Source organism: Dictyostelium purpureum (genome assembly GCF_000190715.1).
Source record: "Dictyostelium purpureum unplaced genomic scaffold DICPUscaffold_64, whole genome shotgun sequence".
NCBI lineage: Eukaryota > Evosea > Eumycetozoa > Dictyosteliales > Dictyosteliaceae > Dictyostelium > Dictyostelium purpureum.
In genome coordinates this window covers 60977-72537 of record NW_003519401.1, presented here as the reverse complement: position 1 = coordinate 72537, position 11561 = coordinate 60977, and the positions used below count along the sequence as shown (strand labels likewise).

Here is an 11561-nt window from a genome sequence, read left to right as displayed (position 1 = left end):
CCTTTTTATTTAATTTATTTTATTTTAATTTATATTTTTTTTTAATTTTTTTTTTCTTTTTTTTTTAAATTCAGTTTTATATAAAAACATTCAGTTCAGTTTAATTTCAATCTTATATTAAACTTAATATAATTACAAAATATGTCAGCAGACACAACATTTATTCAAACATTTGATTTAAATAAATTAAATGAAGAGGTAATTATTATTTTATAAATCAAAAAAATTATATTTCTTTATTAACACTCAAATTATTTTAATTAGGTTACAAAAAAATTAGATGAAAATCCATTGCAAACAATAGCTCCAATAGGCTTTACTGGTAAAAGTGAAGACAAAAGTATATACTATCTATATGTTATCTATATATACAAAAACTCAACCAATTTAAATTTAATTATATTTATTTTATTTAAAAAACAGATGACCTATATAATCCAGTTGTTGATGCCCTCGATATTAATGTTGCTACTCTATATACACCCATTAGTGATTTAGAGTTAAGTGTTTCTTCAGTAATTGGCTGTATCCCAGAAGTTGGAGCTTTATGTCAAGGTTTTTTTTCAGTATTTATGTCTCGTACTAAAGAGTAAGTAAATATATTAAGCATGTTCCTAATTAATATATATACTAATGATTTTTTATAGAGAAACTTTAACCAAAGATGTTGTTGAAAAAATCATTAATGAAAAAATTGCAAAGTTTAAAGTTGAATTAGAACATATTATTGATCAGAAAAGTAAGTACATGCTTTTTAACATAGAATTATATATTTATTATTAACTACTATATAATAATTTTTTTAAATTTAGTTTCTAAATCAGAGTAAATATAAATCTTAAAAATTATGTTTAAAATTTTTAATAATAACTAATTTTCTATATTTAGAGCTGAGCAATATAAAACTATCTGTGATAAGGCTTTTAAAGGTTTATGTAACTCATCATTGGAGCTATTAATTGATGACTTAAATATCCTCAAAAAAAAATTATTATTAAAAGAAAAGGTAAACCCCACTGATGGATTTATGGTTGGTTTAAGAGGCAAGTATAAATTAATTAAATAAATTAACAAATAAATTTCTTTACTAATAATTATAAATAAATCAATAGGAAAATTTGATATTATTAGAACCAAAATCAAAGCTTTAATTCCATTATTCACAAATGAAAATGTTCTTCCTCATGTTTACACCCAATTTGTACAGCTAATGTATATTTACATCATGTGTTTACTAAACTTAATGTCGTTTTGGAATCAATACGGATTTGATCCAATATATGCTAGGTAATAACTTCTATTGAATTAAATTTATAATTATAAAATATTAATAATTTTTTTTATAAATAGAGGGTAACATATACAAATATAGATATTTTTTAATTATTTTTTTATTAATATATTTTCTAAAACAGTTCATCAGCAAATCATTCTTATAGAGAAAAGCTTCATATTAATATTCAAAAAGCTTTGAAATCAATGGAAAGTGTTCTCAAAAAAAATCAACCAGGACTTGATAATCTTTCAAAAATGCTTGAAATTGATCCAGTTCTTTACCCAGTACCATTATTTAAAGCACCTGTTGTTCCATCATTCAACAGAATCACTGATGTGTAATATTTTTAATCAATGGTACCATAATAATATATTAACTTTTTTTAAATTTTCATTTTTAATATAGAAACACCCAAAAATTATCATACACAAAACCAGTTGTTGAGATTGATGTTAATATGCATGCTCGTCCATTTATTTATCGTGTCGATGGTGTTAACTTTATTGGTGATTTTGCAATAGAAGATATTTATGGTCCAAGAATGGTTCCAAAAGAAAAAGATCAAATTACTGATTGTTATGGTTTCTATCTCAAAACACAACCAAATATTCAAATAAAATTAAGTGAACCAAAATATGTTAGTATACGTTTATTTACAAAAATGGAAAGTAATGAATTCTATTTAAATGCAGGAATGTTTGGAGAATTTGAAAAGCACGATTTTGAAAGTGGTAGTCTTGCTTCAACTCTAATGTATGCTGGTGATAGAGAACTACCATGTCGTGAAAAAACAAATAAGTACTCAGGTAAATAAAAAAGATTAAATATTTTATAATAAAACATATAATAACAATTTCTTTAATAATTTTAACAGGTTTTTGTATTTCAAAAAAATCCGAAACCCCTATTTCTCTATTTCAAGTTACAGCTAATCCAAGTAGTTCAGGTATATTGAATTTTGACAAATTATTATTTTTAGAACTTGTAATTTCTGATAATTAACAAGTAATTTAGCTTCACTAAAATAGTTTTGAAAAAAAAAAAGGTTGTTGATAAATAAAAATATAAAAAACATATAAATTATATAATAAACAAATTATTATTAAAATTATTATTAAACAGACTGAATTATTAAATAGGTTTTTAATTATTTATATTATAAATTTTTTTATCGATCTTTTTATTTGTTAGTAGATTTTTATGTGATTCTTTAAATTAAAAAAATAGTTTAAATAAAATAGAGTTCTAAAATTATCGTTATCTCCATTTTTACCGATTATCGTTATCGTGTTCATTATCCACTTCTTAAAAAAAATATTATCTCTTTTTTATCTTTTTTTTAAAATAAATTATTCATTTTTATCCACTTTTAAAATTTGCCAATTAGATCCAAAATAACAGTTCAAATACGTAAATCATAATTTGTTTCTTTTCCGCCCTTTTTTTTTTTATTTTTTAAAAAAAAATTTTCTATTTTTTTAACCATTTTATTTTTTTTTTTTTTTTATATTAAAAAAGTTGTTTTTATTTTTTTGTTATCACCATAGAATTATTTTTTACTATTATTTTTTTTTATAATAGTAAATTATTATAAATATAAATATAAAATAGACCCAAAAAATAACTAGATTGCATCAACATTAGTTTTTTTTAATTTTATTTAATTTTTTTATGAATCTGAAACAATAACTTCTATAAATAACAATTTGTTATTGTTATTTTGTGTTTTATCCAATATTGTAAAATTAAGTTCACTTTCTTTTGTTTTTGATTTTTTTGATTGAACAAAACCAGAGGTGTATACACATTTTTTTTCACTTTTTGTTGATTGTAATGACCCAAATTCATCTTCAATTTTATTCCAGTTATGTTCACCAATTGAGTTATTTGAAGATAAATTTAAATTGGGAGAATTCGATTTATCATTTGCAATAAATAAACGAACTCTTACATATTTAGGCTCCGAAAGTTTAACATTGAATTTTGGACCTACTTTTAAATAAACTCCTTTGCAACCAGTGAGAGAGTCAACTTCATCTGATATATTAGTATCGTTAGAGCCTGAACAACATGCGCCATCAATTCTAAAAATAAAAGGTACTCTTCTTTGCTTTACATTTATCAGGATATTACCATCTGAATAATCGGAGCTATTTGCTTTTAACAATGGGACAGGGTAAAGAATTGGGTCACATTCTAAAATTATTGAAGCTTTTTCTAAACCAGGTTTATTTGTAATAAGACCATCTTGTAATGATTGTAAAAATCTTTGGATATTGATGTGTAATTTTTCTCTGTATGAATGAGTAGCTTTTATATTATACTCTGGAATTGCTGGTGTTCTATTCATATAAAATGTTAATAAAAATATTTAAAAGATATCCTATAGTTAAAAATCTTACCCTCTGGCATAGCAAGCATCAAACTGATATTGGTACTATAAAAAAATAATTAGTAAAAGCTTTAATTTTATGTTATAAAATAAATTACTTACCCAAAAGTTCATCAAATTCTGCATACACATAATATATAAAAATATTAAATCTAAATATTGTTTATAAATATACTCTAAGTATTTTTTTTCTTCAAACAATGGGAAAAGAGATTTGATATTGATTCTGAAAAGATCAAACTTTTGTCTTAATCCGTCCATGAAAGTTTTTTTTGGTGTCTTTTTTTTTTCTAATTTTTTTCTAAGTATACTTAAATCATCCATTAAAAGCTCTAAACTTGATTGTGAGAATCCAATAAAAGAATTTTGACATATTTTTTTATAATTTTCAATTCTATAATTATTTAAAAAAACTATTAATACTTTTAAAATTATATTTGTTATATTAAACCTTACTTTGCTTTTTCGACTAATAAAAGTTAAAAAAAAAATTAAAAGAAATATTAATATTAATAATAATAAAAATATAAAAATATAAAAATATAAAATATTTATTATTTACTTTTTTCATCGATAGTAACAAGTAACTCTTCTTTTAACTTTCCAAGTTTTTCATCTGTCATTTTTTTTATGTCTTCAGCGGAAAGTTGCTTTCTAAATGTTAAAAGAAAATTAATATAAAATTAAACTTGTTAGCGTAATATGAAATAAAAACAACCTACTCTTTAAAAAGCCCAACAAATGAAGTAAAAACACCTCTAAAAAAATTCTATTAGTAAAAAATTAAAAAAATGAAATAAAAAAGTTTTAATATTTACTGGCATAATGGGCCTACTGTTGGAATGCAACCAATCAAAGAGCATGTTAAAATTTCTAGATCTTCTAAACATGGTTTGTATTTCTCCATTCCTAAGTCAAGTTGATCGTTAACTGGTGAATAAGTACCTATAATTAATGTAAAAAAAACATATTAATATATTTTAAAAAACCTTAGATGCTAATAAATAAATATTACCTTGTTTAGATCCTGTAAAACCGAATGGAACTATTACAAGCAGAGGTTGTTCAGTATACTTTTGAATAATTTCATCATTTAACTCTTGCAAATTAAAAGTTTTGGCTTCTCCTTCAACAATAACTGAATCTGACATTTGATGACTACTTATAAAAAAAAATAAAAATAAATTGATATTGATTAAATTAAATTAAAAAAAAAAAAAAAAACACAACCCAAAAAGTATTTTTAAAATTTTTTTTTTAATTTAAAAAAATAAAAATTAAAATAAAAATAAATAGTTTTTTTAATGATTAAATTTACATCACCAAACAAATTAAGAAAAAATGTAATTTAACCATCCAAATTATTATAATAATCTGAACTGTTTATTTATTTAATTTTAATTAAAATTATATATTTCTTATATATTTTTTTTTTATATTTTTTTTTGAACTCAATTTAAAAATTTTTATTTTTTATATTTTTCTTTAAAAAACAACTCAATAAAAAACATGGCAACAACAACTCAGAATCCATTTGACTTAGAAAAATTAAATGAAAATACATTAAAAAAATTTAAAGAAGATCCATTAAATACTATCGTTCCAGCAGGTTTTACAGGAGATGATGGTGAAGAAAGTAATTATTAAATATAATTTCAAAAAAGAAAATAATTTAATTCTAATTCTATTTTTTCTTTTATATAGGTGACTTTTCTCCAGTTCAAGATCCTTTACAAATTGGGGTTGCTTCTTTAAAACCAAACCTGGATGATCTTGAAACAATGGGTGTTGCTGTAATTGGTTTAATTCCAACAGTAGGACCTCTTGTTCAAGGTTTTTATCAAATTTTCAGAAATAGAACAAAAGTGTATGTATTTTAAAAATTAAATTCTGTATAAAACAATCTAATTATAAATATTTTTATAGACAAGCACTTTCAAAAGAAGAAGTAGAAAACTTATTAGACTCAAAGATCAAAGCATTAAAACAAGAGATGGAACAATTAATTGATCAAAAACGTATGTATTTAACTTTCAATATAAAAAGAATTAATAATTAATTAAATATTTGTTTTTAAATAGTTGAAAAGTCACAGTAAGTTTATAAAACCAATAAGAATTTTATATCTAATTTATAATTTAACTCTTTTTTTATACTCCAGAATAGAACAATATAAAACTCTTAGTAAGGGTGCATTTGAAGGGTTTTATAATTCCTCGTTAAAAGAATTAAGTCAAGATTTAGACATTTTAAAACTTAAACTATCTAAAAAAGAAATTGAAAAACCAGAAGGATCATTCTTAACAGGTTTGAGAGGTAAATATGATATTTTCAGGGATAGTATTAAAGCATTACTATCACTTTTACAAGATATAAAATTCGTTCCATATGTATACAATCAACTTGTAGACATTACATATCTTTATATCTTTTGCATGCAGAACTTGATAAACTATTGGGTAAGTAATTTTTATTAAAAAACTATTAGTTCCAATTATACTAAAAAATATTTATCTAAAATAGTATCAATATGGATATGTTAGCGAATATGCAAGGTATGATAAAACAGATTTATATCTTAAAAAAAATTAAAAGTTGTAAATTACTAATTTTTAAATTTATTTAATTTAGGGGGTAAGCCAAAAAAATAAAAAATAAAAAATAAAATAAAAATTACTAATTGTTATTCTATAGTACACCAGCATCATCCTCTGGGAAAGCAACACATTCGTATAGGGATAAACTTCACATTAACATTCAAAAAACATTGAAAACTTTACAAAACGGTCTCTATAAAATTCAACCAGGTCTTGATAATCTTTCAAAAATGCTTGAAATGGACCCAGTCCTTTACCCAGTACCATTATTTAAAGCACCTGTTGTTCCATCATTTAATGGAATGGCTGATGTGTAAGTATTTTTTAATCAACGGAACCATAATAATATATTAACTTTTTTAAAATTTTCATTTTTATTTTTATTAATATAGAAAGAGTCAAAAACTATCATACTCAAAACCAGTTGTTGAAATTGATGTTAATATGCACGCTCGTCCATTTATTTATCGTGTCGATGGTGTTAACTTTATTGGTAATTGGTCAATAGAAGATATTAGTGGATGTCCAAGAATGGTTCCAAAAGAAAAAGATCAAATTACTGATTGTTTTGGTTTCTATCTCAAAACACAACCAAGTATTTTAATAAAACTAAGTGAACCAAAATATGTCAGTATTCGTTTATTTACAAAAATGGAAAGGGATCAATTCTTTTTAAATACAGGCCAATTCGGAATTTTTCAAAAGCATGATTTTGAAAGTGGTAGTCTTGCTCCCAATCCAACCAAAATTGAAGATCTTGAAGTGCCAGTTGAAAAAAATTATTGTAAATCAGGTAAATATTAGTATTTTATTCCCTAACTGCTATAATATATTTAAATACTAACCCACTTTTTAAAATAGGATTTAGTATTTCAAGAAAATCCGAAATCCCTCTACCTGAATTCCAAGTTTCAGTTCAAACAGGTGGATGTGATATTGCAAATTTTGACAAATTATTATTTTTGGAACTTGTAATTTCTGATAATTAAATTTAAACTGGCTAAAAAGTTTTAAATTTTTAATTTTTATTTGATGGTTACAATAAAAAATTTTAAATTTAATTTGTTTTTTTTTTTTTAAAATTTTTTTATTAAAATTATTGCTGCTTCAATATTGAAAAAGACATTTATTAAGCGAATATGGATTTAGCTTTTAGGTTGGAGAATAATCTTATCCTTTAATCATTAATCAAATCCATTTTACTGATTGGATTGATAAAGAATCAATATTATTTCAAAATAGGAAATTTAATGATACATTCGATCTTCAATTAATGTTAATTGGTAAACAATATTCATTAATAAAAGATAAATTAATACACAATAATTATCTATTCATTAGAGAAGATTCAATACAGGAATTATTTTATAAATTATTAATTTCTCAAAAACATGCAGACTATCCAGTTATAAAAGAAATATTTAATTTATTATTAGAAAAGTACAGCAAAGAATATTTTGAAGAGTTGTCAATACCTTTCTTATTATAAATTTTTTTTATTTATTTTTCCACCCAAGTATAAATCAAATATTTTAGTTAATTCAAGTTTATTAGTATATTAATATAAAAAAGTTTAAAGGGATTTTTTTATATTTTTATTTTATTTTTTTATGAATCTGAAACAATAATTTCAATAAATAACAATTTGTTATTGTTATTATTTGTTTTATCTGATAATGGAATATTAAGTTCACTTTCTTTTGTTTTGATTTTTGTGATTGAACAAAGCCAGAAGTGTATGAACATTGATTTTCACTTTTTGTTGATTGTAATGACCCAAATTCATCTTGAATTTTATTCCAGTGACTCTCACCAATTGAGTTATTTGAAGATAAATTTAAATTGGGTGAAATGGACTTATCATTTGCAATAAACGAACTCTTACATATTTTGGTTCTGAAATTTTAATATTGAATTTAGGACCTGCTTTTAAATAAACTCCCTTACAACCAGTGAGAGTCAACTTCATTACATATTTTAGTATCATTAGAGCCTAAACAAAATGCACATCAATTCTGAAAATTACATTTGTTATATTATAAACCTTACTTTGCTTTTTCGACTTTATAAAAATTTAGAAAAAAATATTTATAAAAAAAAAATAAAAAATAATATATTTATTATTTACCTTTTTCATCAATAGTAACTCTTCTTTTAATTTTCCAAGCTTTTCATCTGTCATTTTTTATATCTTCAGCGGGAAGCTGCTTTCTAAATATTAAAAGAAAATATTAATTAAATTGTTTGGTAACGTTGTATGAAATAAAAACCTACTCTTTAAAAAGCCCGACAAATGAAGTAAAAACACCTCTAAAAAAAAAAAATCTATCAGTAAAAAATTAATAAAAAATAAAAAAAAATTTTATATTTACTGGCATAAAGGACCTACTTTGGAATGCAACCAATTAAGAGCATGTTAAAATTTCTAAGTCTTCAAGACATGGTTTCTATTTCTCGATTCCTAGGTCATGTTGATCATTAACTGGTGAAAAAGTACCTATTATTAATCTAAAAACTATAAATATATATTTTATAAAAACCTTAGATGCCAACAAATATTTATTACCTTGTTTCGAACCTGTAAAACCAAATTATATAAATTATATTTTTAAATTTAAAATTAAAAAAAAAAAAATAATAAAATAATTTTTGGAATGTGTTTTTTTTTTAAATTTAAATAATTCCAAATTAAAAAATAAAAAAATAAAATAAATTTTTAATGATTTAATTATTTTTGATGATCCCAACACCCATAACGACAAAAAAAGCAAAAATGTAAATTGACAATCTAAATTATTATAATGATTGGAAAAATTTATTTTTTATTTTTAATATTATATTTTAAAAAAATATAATATTATATTTTAAAAAAAAATGTATAAAAACAATTTTTTAAAAAAAAAAAAAATAATAACTATTTATAAATTTTCTTCCTCAAAGAAACAGTTAAATAAATAATATGGCTACAACAACAACTCAGAACCCATTTGACTTAGAAAAATTAAATGAAAATATAACAAAAGAATTTAAAGAAGATCCTTTAAACACTATCGTTCCAGCAGGTTTTACAGGAGATGATGGTGAAGAAGGTAATTATTAAATATAATTATATTTTAATAAAAAAAACAAAGAATAAATCAAAAATAAATATTTTTTTCTTTTTTATAGGTGACTTTGCCCCTGTTCAAGATCCATTACAAATTGGGGTTGCAACTATGAAACCAAACCTTGATGATCTTGAAACAATGGGTGTGGCTGTAATTGGTTTAATTCCAACAATTGGACCTATTTGTCAAGGTTTTTATCAAATTTTCAGAAATAGAACAAAAGTGTATGTATTTTAAAAATTAAATTTTATATAAAACAATCTATTAATAAAAATTTTTATAGACAAGCACTTTCAAAAGAAGAAGTTGAAAATTTATTAGATTCAAAGATCAAAGCATTAAAACAAGAGATGGAGCAATTAATTGATCAAAAACGTATGTATATAACTTTTATAATAAAAAAGAATTATTTATTAATTTTTTTAATATTTTTTTATAATAGTTGAAAAGTCTCAGTAAGTATATAAAATCAATTAAAATTTTAAATATAATATAATTTACCTTTTTTTTTATACCCCAGAATAGAACAATATAAAACTCTTAGTAAGGGTGCATTTGAAGGGTTTTATAATTCCTCATTGAAAGAATTAATTCAAGATTTAGACATTTTAAAACTTAAACTATCTAAAAAAGAAATTGAAAAACCAGAAGGATCATTCTTAACAGGTTTGAGAGGTAAATATGATATTTTCAGGGATAGTATTAAAGCATTACTATCACTTTTACAAGATATAAAATTCGTTCCATATGTATACAATCAACTTGTAGACATTACATATCTTTATATCTTTTGCATGCAGAACTTGATAAACTATTGGGTGAGTAATTTTTATTAAAAAAACAAATATTTCCAACTGTACTAATATTTATCTAAAATAGTATCAATATGGATATGTTAGCGAATATGCAAGGTATGATAAAACAGATTTATTGATTAAAAAAATTAAAAGTTACTAATTTTTAATTTTATTTATTTAATTTAGGGGGTAAGAAAAAAAAACAAAAAACAAAAAAAAAATAAAAAATTACTAACAATATTATTTTATAGTACCCCGGCAACAGCCTCTGGAAAAGCAACACATTCATATAGGGATAAACTTCACATTAATATCCAAAAAACATTGAAATCTTTACAAAACGGTCTCTATAAAATTCAACCAGGTCTTGATAATCTTTCAAAAATGCTTGAAATGGACCCAGTCCTTTACCCAGTACCATTATTTAAAGCACCTGTTGTTCCATCATTTAATAGAATGGCTGATGTGTAAGTATTTATTAGAATTTTTTAAACAATGGCACCATAATAATTTATTAACTTTTTTTAAATTTTCATTTTCATTTTATTTTATTAATGTAGAAAGAGACTAAAGCTTTCATACTCAAGACCAGTTGTTGAAATTGATGTTAATATGCACGCTCGTCCATTTATTTATCGTGTCGATGGTGTTAACTTTATTGGTAATTGGTCAATAGAAGATATTAGTGGATGTCCAAGAATGGTTCCAAAAGAAAAAGATCAAATTACTGATTGTTATGGTTTCTATCTCAAAACAGATCCAAGTATTTTAATAAAATTAAGTGAACCCAAATATGTCAGTATTCGTTTATTTACAAAAATGGAAAGTAATGAATTCTGTTTAGATACAGGATTTTTCGGATTTATTCAAAAGCATGATTTTGAAAGTGGTAGTCTTGCTCCCAATCCAATCAAAAGTGGAAGTTTTGAAATGCCACTAGAAGAAAGATTTTGTAGATCAGGTAAATATTAGAATCTATAAATGCTGTAATTTATTTATTTATTAACCCACTTTTTAAAATAGGATTTAGTATTTTAAGAAAATCTGAAGGCCCTCTTTCTGAATTCGATGTTTCATTTCAAGGAGGTTCGTCTGATATTACAAATTTTGACAAATTATTATTTTTAGAAATTGTAATTTCTGATAATTAAAATGGAAAACTTTTTAATTTTCGTTTAATCATTATAATAAAAAATTTTCAATTTAATTTTTTTTAATTTTTTTTTTTTTTTTTTTTTTTTTTATTTTCAAAAAAAAATTTTTTTAATTTTTTTTTTTTTTTTATTTTCAAAAATTTATTTTTTATACTTACAATATTATATTTTTTATGTTTTTTTATTTATAAATTTTAATAACTAAATAAAAATATTATAATTAAATATATTTATATTT

General features: G+C 22.4%; 4 protein-coding genes across 4 annotated transcripts; 3 read left to right on the top strand and 1 right to left on the bottom strand.

The window, feature by feature from the left end:
• Nucleotides 1–141: 141 nt before the first annotated feature.
• DICPUDRAFT_77119 (uncharacterized protein) lies at nucleotides 142–1066 on the top strand (the record flags this gene model as incomplete). Its single annotated transcript, XM_003286184.1, has 6 exons — nucleotides 142–198; nucleotides 265–340; nucleotides 424–589; nucleotides 648–739; nucleotides 813–825; nucleotides 889–1066. The coding sequence occupies 6 exons, from the start codon at nucleotides 142–144 to the stop codon at nucleotides 1064–1066; spliced, it is 582 nt and encodes a 193-aa protein (XP_003286232.1).
• Nucleotides 1067–1225: 159 nt separating this feature from the next.
• Nucleotides 1226–2278, top strand: DICPUDRAFT_77118 (uncharacterized protein; the record flags this gene model as incomplete). The annotated part of the gene is made up of 5 exons (XM_003286183.1): nucleotides 1226–1287; nucleotides 1351–1353; nucleotides 1416–1613; nucleotides 1682–2082; nucleotides 2151–2278. The coding sequence occupies 5 exons, from the start codon at nucleotides 1226–1228 to the stop codon at nucleotides 2276–2278; spliced, it is 792 nt and encodes a 263-aa protein (XP_003286231.1).
• A 624-nt stretch (nucleotides 2279–2902) lies between these two features.
• On the bottom strand, nucleotides 2903–4819 carry DICPUDRAFT_97317 (uncharacterized protein; the record flags this gene model as incomplete). Its single annotated transcript, XM_003286162.1, has 8 exons — nucleotides 2903–3618; nucleotides 3679–3713; nucleotides 3771–4062; nucleotides 4125–4137; nucleotides 4231–4322; nucleotides 4391–4426; nucleotides 4487–4613; nucleotides 4684–4819. 8 exons carry the CDS (start codon nucleotides 4817–4819, stop codon nucleotides 2946–2948), a joined length of 1404 nt encoding a protein of 467 aa, XP_003286210.1. The 3' UTR covers nucleotides 2903–2945.
• Nucleotides 4820–5168: 349 nt separating this feature from the next.
• On the top strand, nucleotides 5169–11384 carry DICPUDRAFT_91672 (uncharacterized protein). Its single transcript, XM_003286182.1, has 9 exons — nucleotides 5169–5304; nucleotides 5373–5535; nucleotides 5595–5686; nucleotides 5750–5762; nucleotides 5830–6127; nucleotides 6192–6226; nucleotides 6363–6578; nucleotides 10730–11130; nucleotides 11193–11384. Exons 1-9 carry the CDS (start codon nucleotides 5178–5180, stop codon nucleotides 11318–11320), a joined length of 1473 nt encoding a protein of 490 aa, XP_003286230.1. The 5' UTR covers nucleotides 5169–5177; the 3' UTR covers nucleotides 11321–11384.
• Nucleotides 11385–11561: the final 177 nt, after the last annotated feature.